The sequence below is a fragment of the Hemiscyllium ocellatum genome, chromosome 31 (genome assembly GCF_020745735.1).
Source record: "Hemiscyllium ocellatum isolate sHemOce1 chromosome 31, sHemOce1.pat.X.cur, whole genome shotgun sequence".
Lineage (NCBI taxonomy): Eukaryota > Metazoa > Chordata > Chondrichthyes > Orectolobiformes > Hemiscylliidae > Hemiscyllium > Hemiscyllium ocellatum.
The window spans coordinates 7,242,620-7,260,655 of NC_083431.1; the positions used below are offsets into that span (position 1 = coordinate 7,242,620).

At 42.0% G+C, this 18,036-nt stretch overlaps 1 protein-coding gene across 2 annotated transcripts in view; it reads right to left on the reverse strand.

Annotated features, from left to right (window-relative positions):
* Window positions 1-18,036, reverse strand: part of med13a (mediator complex subunit 13a) — a 232,041-nt gene that overhangs the window by 47,723 nt on the left and 166,282 nt on the right. Inside the window, exons 14-18 of one of the 2 annotated variants that reach the window (XM_060847924.1) lie at window positions 16,981-17,071; window positions 14,080-14,297; window positions 13,533-13,723; window positions 10,023-10,951; window positions 6,789-6,968 (exon numbers count right to left, since the gene is read on the reverse strand). In XM_060847924.1, the coding sequence (XP_060703907.1) occupies window positions 6,789-6,968; window positions 10,023-10,951; window positions 13,533-13,723; window positions 14,080-14,297; window positions 16,981-17,071 (1,609 nt within the window). Of the gene's footprint in view, window positions 1-6,788; window positions 6,969-10,022; window positions 10,952-13,532; window positions 13,724-14,079; window positions 14,298-16,980; window positions 17,075-18,036 lie in introns of both variants that reach the window. The other variant, XM_060847923.1, reaches the window with a different exon arrangement.

The following is an 18,036-nucleotide window of genomic DNA, read 5'->3' on the forward strand; positions in this document are numbered from 1 at the left end:
TAGCCTGATTGTTGCCCAGAACTTGTGGCACAGGAATGCTGGCTGCTTGAGTCATGATGAAAGGTCCTGAACTTTGTGCAATCTTCAGCATATATTCGCACTTTATGACAGGAGGTACTTGATGAAACAGCTGAAAATGGTTGGGCCTGGGAACTCAAGGGGTCTCATGGTGCAATGGTAGTGTTCCTACCTCTGAGTCAGGTGACCCTATCCTGGGGCAAGTCAAGTCCAAGCTGCTCCAGAGAAGTGTCATAACATCCATGAACAAGCTGAATAGAAAATACCTTACCCCGATGATGGTCTTATGGCATAACGGTACTGTTGCTAACTTTGAGTCAGGAAACAGAGATTCAAGTCCCACCTGCACCAGAGGTGTAGAACAACATTTCTGAATAGGTCGATTAGAAAATATCTAGAAAGATCCTGAAAGGACTCTTCTGGCACAGTAATAGCATGTCAAACCGTGCCCACGTCCAAATCCCACCTGCTTTAGAGGTGTGAGACAACACTTATTAATAGATTGATGAAAAGTATCCACTTTCACGAAATCCTGTAGTGGTGTCCTGGAACTGAGATGCAACCACAGCCATTTTCCTTTGGGCAAAGTATGATTTCAACAAGCAATGTCAGCTTTGCTTGGGAATCTTGTCTCACACAGTAAAACGTTACCTGGATGTCAAAGGCAATCACATTCACCTCATCTCTGGAATTCAGATCTTTTCTGAAAAATGTGTTGCTGGAAAAGTGCAGCAGGTCAGGCAGCATCCAAGGAGCAGGGGAATCAATGTTTAAGACATAAGCCCTTCTTCAGGAATGAGGAAGGTGTGCCAGGCAGGCTAAGATAAAGGGTAGGGAGGAGGGACTTGGGAATACAATAGGTGGAAGGAGGTTAAGGTGAGGGTGATAGGTTGGAGAGGTCGGGAAGATGATTGCAGGTCAAGAAGGTGGTGCTGGGTCCGAGGGTTAGGACTGAGATAAGGTTGGGTGGCGGGGGGGAGAGAATGAGCAAGCTGGAGAAATCTGCATTCATCCTTTGTGGTTGGAGGGTTCCTAGGCGGTAGATGAGGCGCTCTTCCTCCGGGCATCGTGTTGCCATGGTTCTGGCGATGGAGGAGGCTAAAGACATGCATGTCCTTGGCGGAGTGGGAAGAGGAGTTAATGTGTTCAGCCACAGGGCAGTTGGGTTGGTTGGTGCGGGTGTCCCAGAGGTGTTCTCTGAAACGCTCCTTAAGTAGGCAGCCTGTCTCCCCAATGTAGAGGAGGCTACATCGGGTGCAGCAGATGCAGTAAATGGTGTGTGTGGAGGTGCAGGTGAATTTGTGACGTATATGGAAGGATTCCTTGGGGCCTTGGAGGGAAGTGATGGGGGAGGTGTGGACGCAAGTTTTGCATTTCTTGCGGTTGAAGAGGAAGGTGCCGGGAGTGGAGGTTATGTGGAACAGTCCATCTTCCGCAGCTACACTAGCACCACCCCCAACCTTTTCCTCCACTACACTGATGACTGTATCAATGCTACCTCGTGCTCCCACGAGGTGGTTGAACAGTTCATCCACTTTACTAACACCTTCCACCCCGACCTCAAATTTACCTGGACCGTCTCAGACTCCTCCCTCCCCTTCCTAGACTCTCCATTTCTATCTCAGGCGACCGACTCAACACGGACATTTACTATAAACCAACTGACTCCCACAGCTACTAGATTACACCTCCTCCCACCCTGCCCCCTGTAAAAACGCCATCCCATATTCCCAATTCCTTCGCCTCCGCCGCATCTGCTCCCAGGAGGACCAATTCCAATACCGAACAATCCAGATGGCCTCCTACAAAGACCGCAATTTCCCCTCAGACGTGGTTAACGATGCTCACCACCGCATCTCCTACACTTCCTGCTCCTCCGCCCTTGAACTCCACCCCTCCAATTGCGACCAGGACAGAACCCCACTACTCCTCACCTACCACCCCACCAATCTCCAGATACATCGTATCATCCTTTGTCATTTCAGCCACCTCCATACAGACCCCACCACCAAGGATATATTTTCCTCCCCTATCAGTGTTCCGGAACGACCATTCCCGCCGCGACTCCCTTGTCAGGTCCACAGCCCCCACCAACCCAACCTCCACTCCTGGCACCTTCCCTTGCAACTGCAAGAAATGCAAAACTTGCGCCCACACCTCCCCCATCACTTCCCTCCAAGGCCCCAAGGGATCCTTCCATATACGTCACAAATTCACCTGCACCTCCACACACCATTTACTGCATCCACTGCACCCGATGGGGCCTCCTCTACATTGGGGAGACAGGCTGCCTACTTGCGGAGCATTTCAGAGAACACCCTTGGGACACCCGCACCAGCCAACCCGACCACCCTGTGGCTGAACACTATAACTCCTCCTCCCACTCCGCCAAGGACATGCAGGTCCTTGGGCTCCTCCATCACCAGACTATGGCAAAACGACGCCTGGAAGAAGAGCACCTCATATACAGCCTAGGAACCCTCCAACCACAAGGGATGAATGCAGATTTCTCCAGCTTGCTCATTTCCGCCCCCCCACCTTATCTCAGTCCCAACCCTCAGACTCAGCACCGCCTTCTTGACCTGCAATCTTCTTCCCAACCTCTCCGCCCCCACCCCCTCTACCACCCTCACCTTAACCTCCTTCCACCTATTGCATTCCCAAGACCCTCCCCCAAGTCCCTCCTCCCTACCTTTTATTTTAGCCTGCTTGGCATACCTTCTTCATTCCTGAAGGGGGGCTTATACCTGAAACATCGATTCTCCTGCTCCTTGGATGCTGCCTGACCTGATGCACTTTTCCAGCAACACATTTTTCAGCTCTGATCTCCAGCATCTGCAGTCCTCACTTTCTCCTAATTCAGATCTTTTGTCCATGATAAAACCAAGGCTGTAATAGGCAAGTAGCTGAGTGACCCAAAATGAATGTCTGTCAGCTGTTTATTAGGAGCAAGTGCCACTTGATAGCACTACAGACTACCCCTTCCATCACTTTATGAATGATCAAGTGGTACTTGGCCAGGTTTGACTTGCTGAAGAATGCACTCTTACTGATGTCTGAGCAAGACTTATTCAAATAAATAGGTGTCATGGAATCTTTTGCATGACTTAAGGCATTAAGAACTGTGCTAGTTTCTTCACCATTTATTTTTGAAATAGGACCATTGAAACCTTTCCCACATTCACATACAAGATACATTTTAGTCCAAATCAAAGCAATAAGTGCTCTTTAGTGCTATTAGCATTTCTGCAGAATGAGCACAAAGGGAGCTTAACATCAGCTTTTTGAGCGGTTCACTCTTGCTCAAATCAAAACATTCTAGATCTAAATCCCACTGCAGAGACCTGAGCTCATAATGTAGCTGAAACTTAAACACAGCACTAAGGAAACATTACATTGTTGGAGGAATGATGATTATCCTTTCAAGCATGGTCAAAACGGAGGTCCTATTTACCCTTTACAGTAGTCATAAAACATTGTAATGCATCATTCAAATGAATAGAATTGATCATGCATTCTGGTCAACTTTTAGCTTGTCATTGGTGTGTTTTGTATTTTTGGGACCTTGTTTATCTAAAGCCTAGCTGCCTACTAAACATCATCAATTCTGCTTCACAAAGGAAATTTATTGGTTGTTAAGCACATTGGAGCATCCCAAGCTCACAATAAAAGTATCACAAACAAGGTATTTCTCTGCAGAAAGCATCAGTACTTGTTACGCCATGTTAAATGACAATCCATCAATCAACCCCTCATTGATCATAAAAAGGAGTAATACCATAACTCAGCACTGACCCAATGACTCAAAATAACAGGGGGATTGAGCTTAAGAGTCGTGAGATCTTGTTGCAGCTCTATAAAACTTAGGTTAGACCGCACTTGGAATACTGCGTCCAGTTCTGGTCGCCCTATTATAGGAAAGATGTGGATGCTCTGGAGAGGGTTCAGAGGAGGTTTACCAGGATGCTGCCTGGACTGGAAGGCTTATCTTACGAAGAGAGGTTGACTGAGCTTGAATTTTCTTCATTGGAGAAAAGGGGGAGGAGAGGGGACCTAATTGAGGTATACAAGATAATGAGAGGCATAGATGGAATCGATAGCCAGAGACTATTTCCCAGGGCAGAAATGGCTAACATGAGAGGTCATAGTTTTAAGCTGGTTGGAGGAAAGTATAGAGGGGATGTCAGAGGCAGGTTCTTTACACAGAGTTGAGAGAGCATGGAATGCATTGCCAGCAGCAGTTGTGGAAGCAAGGTCATTGGGGACATTTAAGAGACTACTGGACATGCATACGGTCACAGAAATTTGAGGGTGCATACATGAGGATCAATGGTCGGCACAACATCGTGGGCTGAAGGGCCTGTTCTGTGCTGCACTGTTCTATGTTCTATGTTCTGTTCGATGTTCTATGTTCAAAAATGAATCCATTCTTTCAGCTGCCTCTGCTGTGTCGTCCTCCTTTCCTTTCCCAGCAGAGCAAATCAATCCCAACTTCTCAAACTCTCAGGTACTCTCCCATCTGCTCTCATGTTTTCTTCAATTTTGTTCAGGAGACTTACCTTCTCCTTTCTTAATCCCATTCCAATTAAACAGCTGACTATCCAAATAAAAACAAATTGGAAAAGCTCAGGTCTGACAATATAAATATCTATACCGAATGACAAAGTCAATGTTTCAAGATCAATTTGACACTTCTTCGTAACCAAACTATGGCCTCAGCACTTTCCCCAGCGCTTTTATTTCAGATTGCCAGCATCCACAGTATTTTGCTTTTAATTTAGTGCTGATGACACAACTTCTCTTCCCTGATCCCCATGGTAACTGATGTCAGTATAAAATAAATATGGATGTTGGAGATCGCAAACAAAAGCAGAAATTGCTAGCAGAACTCAGAACATCTAGTAGCACCTATGGGAAGAAAGTGGAGTTAATATTTTAAGTCCAGTGAAGAGTCTGCTTTCTTCCCACAGATACTGCCAGACCTACTGAGTTTCACCTGCAATTTCTGTTTTTGTAACCGATATCATAACTACTTTCTTTCCACCAGGTACTGTTCCTGGGAGCACAACCTTATCCCTTTCTTGAAAACTACTACCCCATCTCCAAAGCCTCCAAATTATGTGATCCATGACTATAATATACCAACCTTTCTCAAATTCTCCACACCCCTTTAGCAGAGACCAACATTCCATCTTCCCCCCCCACTTCCCCACTGCTAAGATTGTTGTTCAGCTTAAGAGTGTTTTCTTACTCAGATCTGCCCTTGCTAGTCTATTTGTAGCCAAACCATCTCTAGCAGCAGTTTTACTTGTTGAGCTGAATTGCTTTCTAGTCTACTAAGATTCCTTTTTCTTGTATATCTGGTTGCTAACCTTTGGTTGGCTATACTTCGGGTCAGCATCCACATCTAAGTTAAAGGAACTCAATTCTACTTATCTACCAATTAGATCAAATCCTCTACTGACTTTTTACCAGGCCACTTGCTTAACATTCAATCTTGGATGCACTGTAACTTCCACTGGTTAAACACTGGGAACTTCAAGGTCACTCTTTCTAGCTTCCACTACTGACTCCATATCTCTATCATAATTTCCATCCCCACTTAAGGTATAACAATGAACTGAACCAGACTGCTCTAAATCCCAGTGTCCTATTTGACTCCAAATATATTAGATTAGATTAGATTACTTACAGTGTGGAAACAGGCCCCTCAGCCCAACAAGTCCACACCCACCCGCCGAAGCGCAACCCACCCATACCCCAACATTTACCCCTTACCTAACACTACGGGCAATTTAGCATGGCCAATTCACCTGACCCGCACATCTTTGGAGCGTGGGAGGAAACCGGAGCACCCGGAGGAAACCCACACAGACACGGGGAGAATGTGCAAACTCCACACAGTCAGTCGCCGGAGTCGGGAATTGAACCCAGGTCTCTGTTGCTGTGAGGCAGCAGTGCTAACCACTGTGCCACCGTGCCGTCTGACCTTTGTAACATTGCCCATCTACACCCTTGTCTCAAGCTTTCTGCACCTGACACTCAAGGGTTTTGGTCGACTTCATGCTGTTCCAAAAGTTCCCCATCTATCCTGTATCTTCCCTTGACTGCATGATCATATCAGACTCGAAACATCAAGTCTGTTTTTCTCTCTCCACAGATGCTGCCAAGCCTGCTGAGTTAGTCTAGGGCTTTGCTTTTACTTAAATGCACAAACAATATTAAAAGATTCTCATTACTGTCATTTCTATTTTGAAAACACATGCATTAACCAATGCTCCCTTCAAACTGCCCAGTTGCCTGTGCGTGCAGCCACTCCAAGGTTCTGTGCAGGGCTGTTGGTATCAACACTACTGTGCACAGACTTCAAGGGCCAGCACAGCCAAAAAGAAAACTAGTCTCAACAGTAAGGCATTTGTTCAATAGTACAGCAGCATTTATGGCAATAGTATTGTTAATGAGAAGTGGTTGAAGTAGTGAAACAAATACTTGAAGAAACTGATCTTAATCTTTGGGGACCTGGCTGGTTCAAAAATACTGGCCTCACTTAAGGTATGAGAACAATCAGTGGAAAATAAAAGAAATGGAGATGCCATAGTGAATTGACAGTGTTCTCAGAATTAGACAAAAACAGCATAAGAAAAATATGCTTAAAACACCACTCTTATAGAGTTGTTTTCATTCTTAAAATCCGTATTTGTGTGTTATATATGTATTCTGAAAATATTTCACATCCAAAAGTAATGAGTGAAAGGTCCAAAAAAGCTTACCATAAGATCCCCGACCAGCCAATTTGTGGAATTGTTGCCAAGTGAGAGGACCCTGCACGTGCTGGATACTCTCCCATGACCTAACAGCTCGTTTTTTCTGGATGGCATCTTGCAAAACAGGCTGAAGGGAAAGAAGAAGACGTAGAAGATCTTGCGAACACAGCATGCTGACATCCACAGCTGGAAGAGCAAGAATCAACAAAAGTTTACTGCTTTTAAGAAAGGTTATAAATATGGGTTGGCTTATGCTCAAAACTTCAGAATAATTATTTCTTTAAGTTTCATTTTATGATAAAAACTAAAGTTGCTGCCATCAAGAGACAAACAGAAAAAAATCTTTATGACGTGTGATGACTTGTGTTTTTGGAAAAGCTGTGTTCTCTGTTTGTACAATGTTCCCTTTAAGACCAATGTGATCAGAGACATATTCTGAAATAAGGTCAATTGGTTTCCTGATTATGGCATCAACAGATTTGAAGAAATTACAATGTGACCAGGGGTTACCATGGGAATGAAAAGCTAAAGAGAATCACAGTGGTAGGATCCTAGCCTGTTGTGTGATCGGTAATTTAGCAGACTCAGAACCTGAGTGTGGAAAGAAAAAGGGCACTTCATGAATGATTCAGTTTGGCAGCTTAGAACAAATCCTAGTATTGAAACAAACCTCTGACAATATAGCAGAAGCCTTGTTACTGTGTATATTACACAAATGGAAAAGATGGAGCGTTCAATTCAAGAAAAGCAGGGGATTATTGACTGGACACAACCCAATGTTGCAGGCTTAGTGATGTCAGAGGTCACTGGACTACTTAAAATCAGCAAAGGGAGTCCCTGGAGATTATGTGCCATCAGAACTGTTGTGACAGAAGTGACAGGAGGACTAGAAGCTCGGACATTGTCAATTCTAATCAATTTCTGGTGACTTCAGATGGAATGTGGCAAATGTATTGAGAGTGTCAAACAACTGAATGGGGAGATGACAACCAACTATAATGGACACCAAACCAGAAAGACTGAGATCACTGGTGATGCCACAACTGTTCAGGAAGTAATTCAAGTAAATACTTGAAAAGCATGTTGTATTGATTAAATAAAAAAACATGAATTTTTATTTGAAATTAACAAACTTAACAATGCTAGATTAGGTCTTCAGAATGATTTGACACCGGGTTTTTTAAAAAAATGAAATCTTGCCCAACATTACTTTTTCCCCATTGGCATTATAGGGATTCCTTTCTTTTAAAGGTTGTAACATATGTTGTAACAAGTCTGTTATTTTAATGGAGTAATAAATCTGTTTATTTAATATGCATCAACAATCCTTCCAAAACTAAAAAGGTGAGTGATACAGACATGTTAAGCCCTCATCAATTAACAACCTAATTGCAATTTTTAGGTTCAGAATCCAAAACTAGAGGACATAGGTTTAAGATAAGAGGGAAAAGATTTAAAAAGATCCAGAGGGAAAACTTTTTTCCCCAGAGGGTAGTGCAAATATGGAAGGAACTGCCAGAGGAAGTGGTAAAGGCAGATACAATTCCAATATTTAAAAGACATTAGGACAGGGACATGGATAGGTAAGGTTTAGAGGGATATAGGCCAAACACAGGCAAATGGGACAAGTTCAACTTAGGAAACCTGATCGACATGGGTGAGTTAGGCCAAAGAGCTGTTTCTGTGTTGGGAGACTATGATTTTATTCAAAATCCAGATGTGAAATAAACAGTAAAGTATTTTGGATATTACAAATTAAGAGCTGTTTGCTCAACTAACAACAAACAAGCTACAAAAAACACAAAACCATGCAAGCATTCAGACTGATCTTACAGATGGCATCAGAATGCAACACTGGATCTTACCACATTCTGAAACATTAAATCATCATTGAAATAGCATAAATCAGTTTCTTCTGATGAACTGAAAAGGAGGACATAATAGGAGAAATATTGTTTTGAAGGAATCGTCCACAAGACATTCTGCAGTGCCCTAACCAGACATTTTCTCTCAAATGCCATAGTTATTTAACTAACTCAGCGCTATTTGAGACACTCACCTCGGCATGAAATTGACTGCCAGGTTTCTATTAAAACAATGCCCACATTAATAACTGCAATGTATTTTAGGACATCCACAAAATGAAAGCTGCCAATATTTCCTTCATATTCTTTGTTGTTTATTCTGTAAAACTACTGCAAGCCAGCATTCAGAATCATTCCAGACAACATTAAAAAGGGTTAAGAACTAGTAATAAGCAAAAGGAGGGGGAAATATTACAATGGAAAGAAACATTGGAGCAATGGCACCACTCTTTAACAATAAAAGCACCTTTGCAAATCGTGAAGGATCAACAATATTGTAGACAGAAAGTGCTCCCACTGGTAGATGGGCTGACAACCAGAGGGTACAGGTGAAAGATTAACAGGAAAAGAACATACCATTACAAAAGAATAATCATTTTTTAAATTGCAGGTGGTCAAAATCTTGAATGCATTGTACAAAAAAGTATAGTGGAGTTAAATGCATTTGAAACTCATGACTGAATCTAAAATTTTTAAAATTGCATGGTTCTGATGAATGGGCAGGGATGTGGAACTAGCTGGTTTGGTCTTGCAGACAGACGAGACATGAAGGGTTGAACAGTACCCTGTGCTGTAACCATTCTACAAGCTAATGGAAGGAAACATACCTCCACAATCTGTTACCCAACCACAGTGGAAATAAAATTATAGCAGTCTTTTCTATACAGCAATGGGCTGTTACACTTGTCGAGTGCTGAAAACATCTGGGCAACCAGGGTTGATATAGTTTGATAACGCAATAAAGTTGCATTCAAGTTGCGTTCAGAAACAAGTCCAAAACTGGAACTACTTCAAAGACTCTAAAGCATCCTTCAAAACTAGAACTATTTCTGAATAGCTTGTCTGATATTACCATGCAAAAATAATGAAGGAAAACATGGATAAATTTCAAACTTTTTTTTTTAGGAAACTGGAGCACTTCTTTAGATGAATTTCAAATCAAATTTCCTAGAAAGTTTTTGAACGTTCTACTTACCAAAGGTTTTTTTTAAGAAAACAAATACTTGAACTATAACAGGGAAGTGCAATTAGTGCAAGATTGTTAATCTTATTAAGAAAAAAAACACCATTATTGTTAACTTAAAACAAAATTAGTCAATTTCTGAATAACATATGAATGAACACTACTTCTGGCAGACTGTTACGAGTAACTCACCATTTCTTCTTGACCAGAGATGTAAACAAGAGTTCTTCACAAGTGTTTCATCAAGCTTCCCACCTGACATATTGTCCATAAACTGATATCCCTGCTCCAAAGCAGTGTAACATTCCCTGTAATAGTCTCTATCCTCCACACGCACTGGCGGTCCCACTGTTTGTAATTTTGCCACTACTGAAGGATCCACTGATCTCAATGAGGAGAAGGGGTTAGTGCACTGGTCCTGAAGTAGCAATATTAACTCGTCAGGCACTTTTTCGGGCTCCTTGGTGCCTCCTTCCCCCTGTTCAACAGAAATATTCCGGAGATCCTCTAATCGCTTTTCAGCCTCACTGCTACAGTCTGTGTTTCGCCCAATAATATCCAACTCATCTTCCAAAAAGAGCCCAGAGTTGTTTCCAAACCTTCGGTTCATGACAGCACTGAATCCACATGTGCATGGGTTTTGTGACTCTTTGGTAGGGTCCGGGATGTACAATCCAACATCAGCTCCTTTGATGTTCATGTTACAGACACAGATGCAGCAGCTGTCAAAATTGCAATCTTTAAAGAGATTCATGATGGAATCAGATAGGATTAGGTTCACATAAAGACTGTGCGCTTCAGGAATGGATTGCACCGTTGCAGGTTCTACTGAATTCAGTGGACGACAAGTTGAAGGTGTAGAAGCAGGTGAATATAAATCAGAGTTCTCATACTTTACAGAGCCCTGAACACTGGCTGGACCCCCACATCCACGAGGGGTGCGTGGGGTCCTTGGTGTCCTTGGAGTTGGTGCAGAGATGCGTGGAGTGGCAGGTGATGGAAGAACACCAGGACCATTACTTGGAGGAGCACTGTTCGTCACTCCAAATGGGGTATGCGTTTGTGGTGTGCAGGTCTGTATGTAATCCTGATCCATACCACTTCCAACACTTGGAATATTTCTAGACAATAAAACAGGTTATTCGTTCATCTCAACACAAGAACACTTAAGTATGCACCGAAATTCAATTTTAGGTTGTAACTTTGGCTGACTGAGCTGGTAGATTTGTTCTCAGACATTTTGTCACCATGCTAGGTAACATCATCAGTGAGCCTCCAGTGAAGCGCCAGTGTTCTGTCCCACTTGCTATGTGTGTGTCTTGGTCTGTTGTGGTGGGTGATATCACTTCTGGTTCTTTTTAATGAGGGGTTGGTAAATGGGGTCCAAATCGATATGTTTGTTAATTGAGTTCCGGTTTGAATGCCAAGCCTCTAGGAATTCCTGTGCATGTCTTTGTTTAGCCTGCCCCAGGATGGATGTATTGTGCCAGTCGAACTGGTGCCCTTCTTCATCTGTGTGTATGGATATTAGTGATAGTTGGTCATGTCTTTTGGTGGCTAGTTTCCCGCCCGTCTGTCCAATGCTATGTTTGTTGCAGTCCTTGCAGGGTATTTTATGCGTGACATTCGTTCTGCTGGTTGTTGGTAAGGGGTCCTTTAAATTCATCAGTTGTTGTTTCAGTGCGGTGACAGGTTTGTGGGCTACCACAATGCCTAGAGTCGGAGTAGTCTAGTCGACATCTCAAAGATGTTTTTAATGTATGGGAGAGTACCTAGAGTCTTTGTGCCTTATTGTTTCGGTCTGTTGTGTAGGAATCAGCGGACTGCACTTATCAGGTACCTATTGTTCCTGAATACATAGTACAGTGTTTTTCCTCAGCTTCTCTTAGTTCCTGGGCATTGCAGCATCTCAGAAAAATCACCGCAACAGACCAAGACACAAATACCAAGCAGAACAGAACACCAGCACTTTATCAGAGGCTCACTGATGATGGTACCTAGCATGGTGACCAAATCTACTAGCTCAGCGAGCAAATTTGAGCTACAAATCTTCTCTAAAATTGCATTCAACTTTAGGTTAAATTAGAGGTATTGCTGTGGTTTTCCTATTTCTATGTTAGCTGTTACACAGGCATATAGTGTTATGGTCCTAGCATACTTGCATTCATTAATAGGTTTCAGCAGACAAAATGTTACATTGGTCCAGTTTTTCAAAAAAAAACCCTTAACTTCTCCAGCTAAATAGACGCATTGCTGCCACTTATCTTCAGAGATTCAAATCATAAACAGCTATAATGCTAGCATAGCAGAGAGTTGTAGACTTTTCAGTGTTATAAGTACACTAAATACATGTTGGCCCCTGCTCTGTAAGAGTTCTAGATCTAAATTCGCATTGATGTTAATGTCTATCCATAACGCCGCCATCACCATCTGTTGTACATAACAGTTCAGAGCTAATGGCACTTTTTGAACAATACTAGTTGAGAACTTAGAGGCTGCCAGCAAGGCTGTTCAGCAAGAAAGTTAGGAAGGAGGAGATCTGGCAAAAAACACAGAAACATAACTGTTTCTTTTGCTGCAGATACTATCAGAGCTGCTAAGTCAATCCAGCATTTTCTGTTTTTAATTGCCAAATAAATTTGCTCTCTCATGCACTGTATATTCCCTGCTTCAAATATAGATACAACCTTCCCTTAACAGCCGCTATTATTCCCAGCAGGAAAGCACAGCGAGGTCCGAATCTCAAACCTTAATTCTCGACATTTTAAATTCATGATCTCCTTATCATGAACAACCTAGCTCTCAATGTCGACAAAAGCAATGAATTCATTATTGATTTTCAGTGGGATGTTACTCATGTTCCCCTACACATTAACAGCACAGAGATGGAATAAGTGAAGATTGTCAAGCTCCTGGGAGCGGTCATCCTCAACAAGTTTTCTTGGGCTCTTCATGTGGATGCACTGGTTATAAAGGCCCAACAGTGTCTCTTATTCCTCAGGCAGCTGAGGAAATTTAGCATGACAGTGAATACCCTTGCCAACTTTTATAGGTGCGCCATTGAGAGCATTATGTCTGGATGTATCACTACTTGGTATGGCTATTGTACCATTCAAGATTGGAGACTGTTACAGAGAATAGTAAACTCAGCCCAGACAATCACAGAAGCCACCCCTCCCATCTGTAGAATCCACCTACCAGGCCCGCTGTCAAGGAAAGGCCACCAGCATTCTCAAAGATCCATCTGACCGTGGCAATGCTTTTCTATAACCTCTACCATCAGGAAGAAAGTACAGAAGCCTAAACACATGCACCAGCCGGTTTTGAAAGTTTCTACCCTATTGTTGTTGTTAGAATACTGAATGGACTCACAAACTCTCAGCATTCGCCTGTACCTTCGTTTTTGCTGCTGTTTACCTATTACTTACTTATCTGTGATACTTAACTCTGTGGTCTGCCTGTATTGCTCGGAAGACAAAACTTTTCACTGTGCTTTGGTACACGTGACAATAAATTCAATTCAATTCAATTCAATTCATTGACATCACAGCCATAGAAAACCGTCTTGCTCTATAAGAATATAATAACTACAAAAATTTTTAAATCTCTTGGTTCAATGGCACCAATATGCTTGATTTCTTTTTATACGGTTGAGTTCAGTTACGTCCACACTTACTGTACAAAACTGCAACTCAAACTTACATGTCACGGATATATGGCATGGGAGGTACAGGAGGAAGCAGGTCCAACTTGCCCACAGTCCATGAAGGGCGATATTCCTCTGGGAGTTTTACAGGGGGCAGACACTGGCTTGGTAAGATTTTCAATGGTGCAAACATAGTACACCCCACATAACCTTGGCACTTCTCAGGATTATAAACATAAGAAAAGTCCTGAGGAAGGGCCAAAAAAGACAACTTCAGATCAAGTTTTGTTATCAGAGGTTAACAACAATGCTTTCCCAATAGACAGCGTTCAAAGCACATCACTCCACTTTGTCTCATTTCCATTATCTTAGGATTTTTAAAAAACTTTAAATAATGTATAATAAACTACATAAATACAACTTGTTTCAATACTGCATAAATTATCAGAGGCATAACACTAAAATCTTTGAGCGTATGAATGCATGACATATCAGCCCATACAATTAATTAAATGCATAAAGTTCATGATAACAGAATCCACTGAAAATGTTAGGGTTAGACTTAAAATGATTTTGGAAATTACACTATCTTAATTTTGTTACCTTAATCTCTGAAGGTTTAGGACTACCCATTCCCTCTTCCACTTCAATCTTGAAATGATTTAGGCTTGTTGCAGTAAAATGGTGGCCATCCAGAGTCATTCCTGGGGTGTTATCCAAGCTTCCAAACTCTTTGCAATTAATATTCATTGGAGAGTAGCCTGGGCCATGCTGCTCCAAGGATGGAGGCGTGGGAAACATCTGCTGCAGGTCTGCAGAACCTACATGAAATAACTAGTTTCAGAACAAGTTTTCTTTTGGGGGTGGGGAGGGGAAATGGAGGTAGGGAATGACAAGCTTATAACAATAGTCTCAAAGCAGAAGTTAATTGAAGATAATAAATTAGTAACAGTATGGTCAACTGTTGGCAATTTTGAGTGAACAGTTTTACTATCCAGTGGCCTTCTAGTGTCCCTATCCCTGGACCGAGAGACTTAGGTTTTAAGTCCCACCTGTTCCAGAGGTGTGTTTACATCTCTGAACAGGTTTATTAGAAAAATAGGTTAAGTATTTAAATAACTACAGGTAAAAAAAATGAGGTCTGCAGATGCTGGAGATCACAGCTGAAAATGTGTTGCTGGTTAAAGCACAGCAGGTTAGGCAGCATCCAAGGAACAGGAAATTCGACGTTTCGGGCATAAGCCCTTCATCAGGAATCAACAATAAGCCCTTTCCTGATGAAGGGCTTATGCCCGAAACGTCGAATTTCCTGTTCCTTGGATGCTGCCTGACCTGCTGTGCTTTAACCAGCAACACATTTTCAGCTGTGATCTCCAGCATCTGCAGACCTCACTTTTTACACATATAAAAAAAGAGCCTTCCTCAATCATCACAAAAGAGGGCACAAATAATTTCTCAGAAATGCTAGGGAACTCAAATATAGCGAGGGGAAGAAACTGAAGACAATCCATACCAGTGGAAAAAAGTACAGAGAAATTAGACTAGATTAGATTCCCTACAGTGTGGAAACAGGCCCTTCGGCCCAACAAGTCCACACCGACCCTCCGAAGAGTAACTCACCCAGAACAGATTCCCTCTGACTAATGCACCTAACACTATGGGCAATTTCGTCTGGCCAATTCAGCTGACCTGCACATCCTTGGACAGTGGGAGTAAACCAGAGCGCCCAGAGGAAACCCATGCCAAAGAACATGCAAACTCCACACAGACAGTCGCCCAAGGCTGTAATCGAACCTGCATCCCTGGCGCTGAGGCAGCAGTGCTAACCACTGAGCCGTGCGGTTAAAGGCTGACAAATACCCAGGGACTGTTAATTTGCATCCCACAGCATTAAAGAAAAATGTCCCTGATATACTGGATCTATTGGTGGTAATTTTCCAAAATTCTATGAACTCTGGAGCAGTTCTTACAGATTGAAGGATGGTAAATGTTAAAAAAAGTTTGAAAAGCAGAGAACCAATAAAATTACAAGCCAATTACCCCAAACCGTAGTGGGGAAACGTAGTAACAGAATTCAAAGTCAGCATGGGCTTATGATAGGAACATCAGGCTTAAGTGATCAACTGGAGATTTGTTTGAGGATGTAACTAGTGGACTACATAAAAGAGATGTGTTTGGATTTCAAGAACGCTTTTGTTAAGAGGTTAGTACAAGAGGCTTATGGGCAAAATAAAGCACATGGGATTGGGGTGATAATCTAATATTGATTGAGAACTGGGTGACAGAGCAGAAGAGTGTAGGAATAAGTGGGCTTTTTTTCCCCAGGTGGCAGGCAGTAACTAGTGGTTTAATGCTGGGATCAGTGCTTGGGTGTCAGTTATTCATAATATAGTTAAATGATATGGATGTGGGGACCACTTAAAAGTCGACGACACAAAGCTAGGTTCGATTGACTGGAGGATATAAAGAGGATTCAGAACAATCCAGACAAACAGAGTGAGAAAGCAAACATGACAGATGCAGTACAAATTGGATACGTGTGAAACGATACACTTTGGTTTGAAAAACAGAAAGGCACAGTACAACTGAAATAGTGATATATTGGGAAATGTGGATGTACACCAGTCAATGAAAGTGGGCAGGTAGGCGCATCAAACTGCGAGGAAGGTAAATTGTATTTTAATCTTTATTGCAAGAATGTTTGAGTTCAGAAGTAACGATGTCTTAACGCAGTTGTCCAGGAACTTGGTCAGACCACACCTGGAATACTGTGTGCAGCTTTGATCTCCCTTTCCAAGAGGGAAAAACACTTGCCACAATATGCAGCGAAAGTTCATTTTACAGGATTACCCTAGGAGAAAATATTGGTTCAACTGTTCACTACAGTTACAGAAGAATGAGATGGGATCGAATTAAAACATGTAAAATTCCAACAGGACTAGATAGGCTAAATGCAGGGAGGCTTTTTCTCCTGGTTTGGAAGTCTAGAACCAGGGGTCACTGTTTCAGGATACAAGGTAGACCACTTAGGAAGGAGGTGAAAAAACAATGAGATCAACCTGTGAAATTCATTACCACAAAAGACTAGGGAGCCGAGGTCAGAATATTCAAGAGACTTTTTTTAAGCATTAAAGGAATCAAGGGCTTTGAAAGAAAGTGAGAACAGGACAGTGAAACAGTCAAACAGACGATCATAATCATGCTGAATGGTGGAGCTGGCTTGAAGAAACTAGGATCTGGAAATGTTTATATGTTTCTATCAGCTGGAAGTACAAACAAACCAGCAATGCCTCAAACAAATGCTCTCAGCTGTTTTAAACCAAACACAGATTAATCTTGCAAAAACCATCAATTTTAAATGAATAATTATAGCCCCACTTTCGAATGTCAATCGAAAGGCACAAAGGTTTTTTTGTTAAAACTGACAACTTTCATAATCATAATGACAAACAAAATGGACACTGGATTATTTGCAATTATTTTTTTCAACATAATTTTGTTTACTTATACAAGGGAATGTGTCAAAAGGTCCAGCCTTCGAATCCCTGTTGCCAATTTTCTCATCTGATCCAACGTGTGCACTTCGAGAACCAGGCTGCTGGACAAAAGTAATTAGAAAAATAAATATCAATGATTTTTCACACTCCAAAACTAATACTACAATCAGGAGACTGATAAAATTTCAGACCAATTTGCTCATAAAACTAAATGTCCAAACTTTAATGTTGTCAAGAACATTTTTCTTGAAGTTTCTTATACATTTAGTAAAGACAATTATCATGTTGACTTGAGGAAAAATGTTAAGACTTCTAGTGGCACAATTTCATAATGTATTATTTTGCAAATATCCCATAAAACAATCAAACAGTGCTCACAATTGATCAGAAGTAAGCATGGTTGCTCAATATTCAACACCATTTACAACATCTCAGATTTGAAGCAAACCATGTTCAAATGCAGCAAGACCTGGAAAAAAAACCCACAGCCTTTGCAGTCTCCAGTGCTTCCAGCAGTTTCTTGATATGTGGATTAAATCATATTGGCTGAAGACCAGGATCTGTGACACTTGGGAACTCTGGAGGATCTGACTGAACCATGTAAAATTCTAACAGGGCTGGATAGGCTAGATGCAGGGAAAATGTACCCTGGAGAAGGCAGCGATGCATCATCCACTTGGCAATTCTAGCTGAAAATTGTTAATAAAGACTTCACAACCTTATCTTTTGCAGTGACGTACTGCACTCCTTAACCATAGAGAATGCAGATATTTATGAAGCCATCTCCTCCACTGCATGGTTTTAAAATGTCCATCACTTTTTCTGATACTTGCCAGTCTGTTGTTCTTTTGTAGCTTCTTCAGATTGAAACCTCATGTGTTGATATGCCTAGTGCTGTCCCTGACATGCCTTCCTGCACACTTCATTGACCCGGGGTTGATCCCTTGGTAGGATGGAGTGGAGGATACCCTGGGCCATGAGGTTGCAGATTGTGTTGGGAGTACAGTTCAGTTGCTGCTGGTGGATGCCCAGTCTCAAGTTGCTGCAGTTGTTCTATCCCATT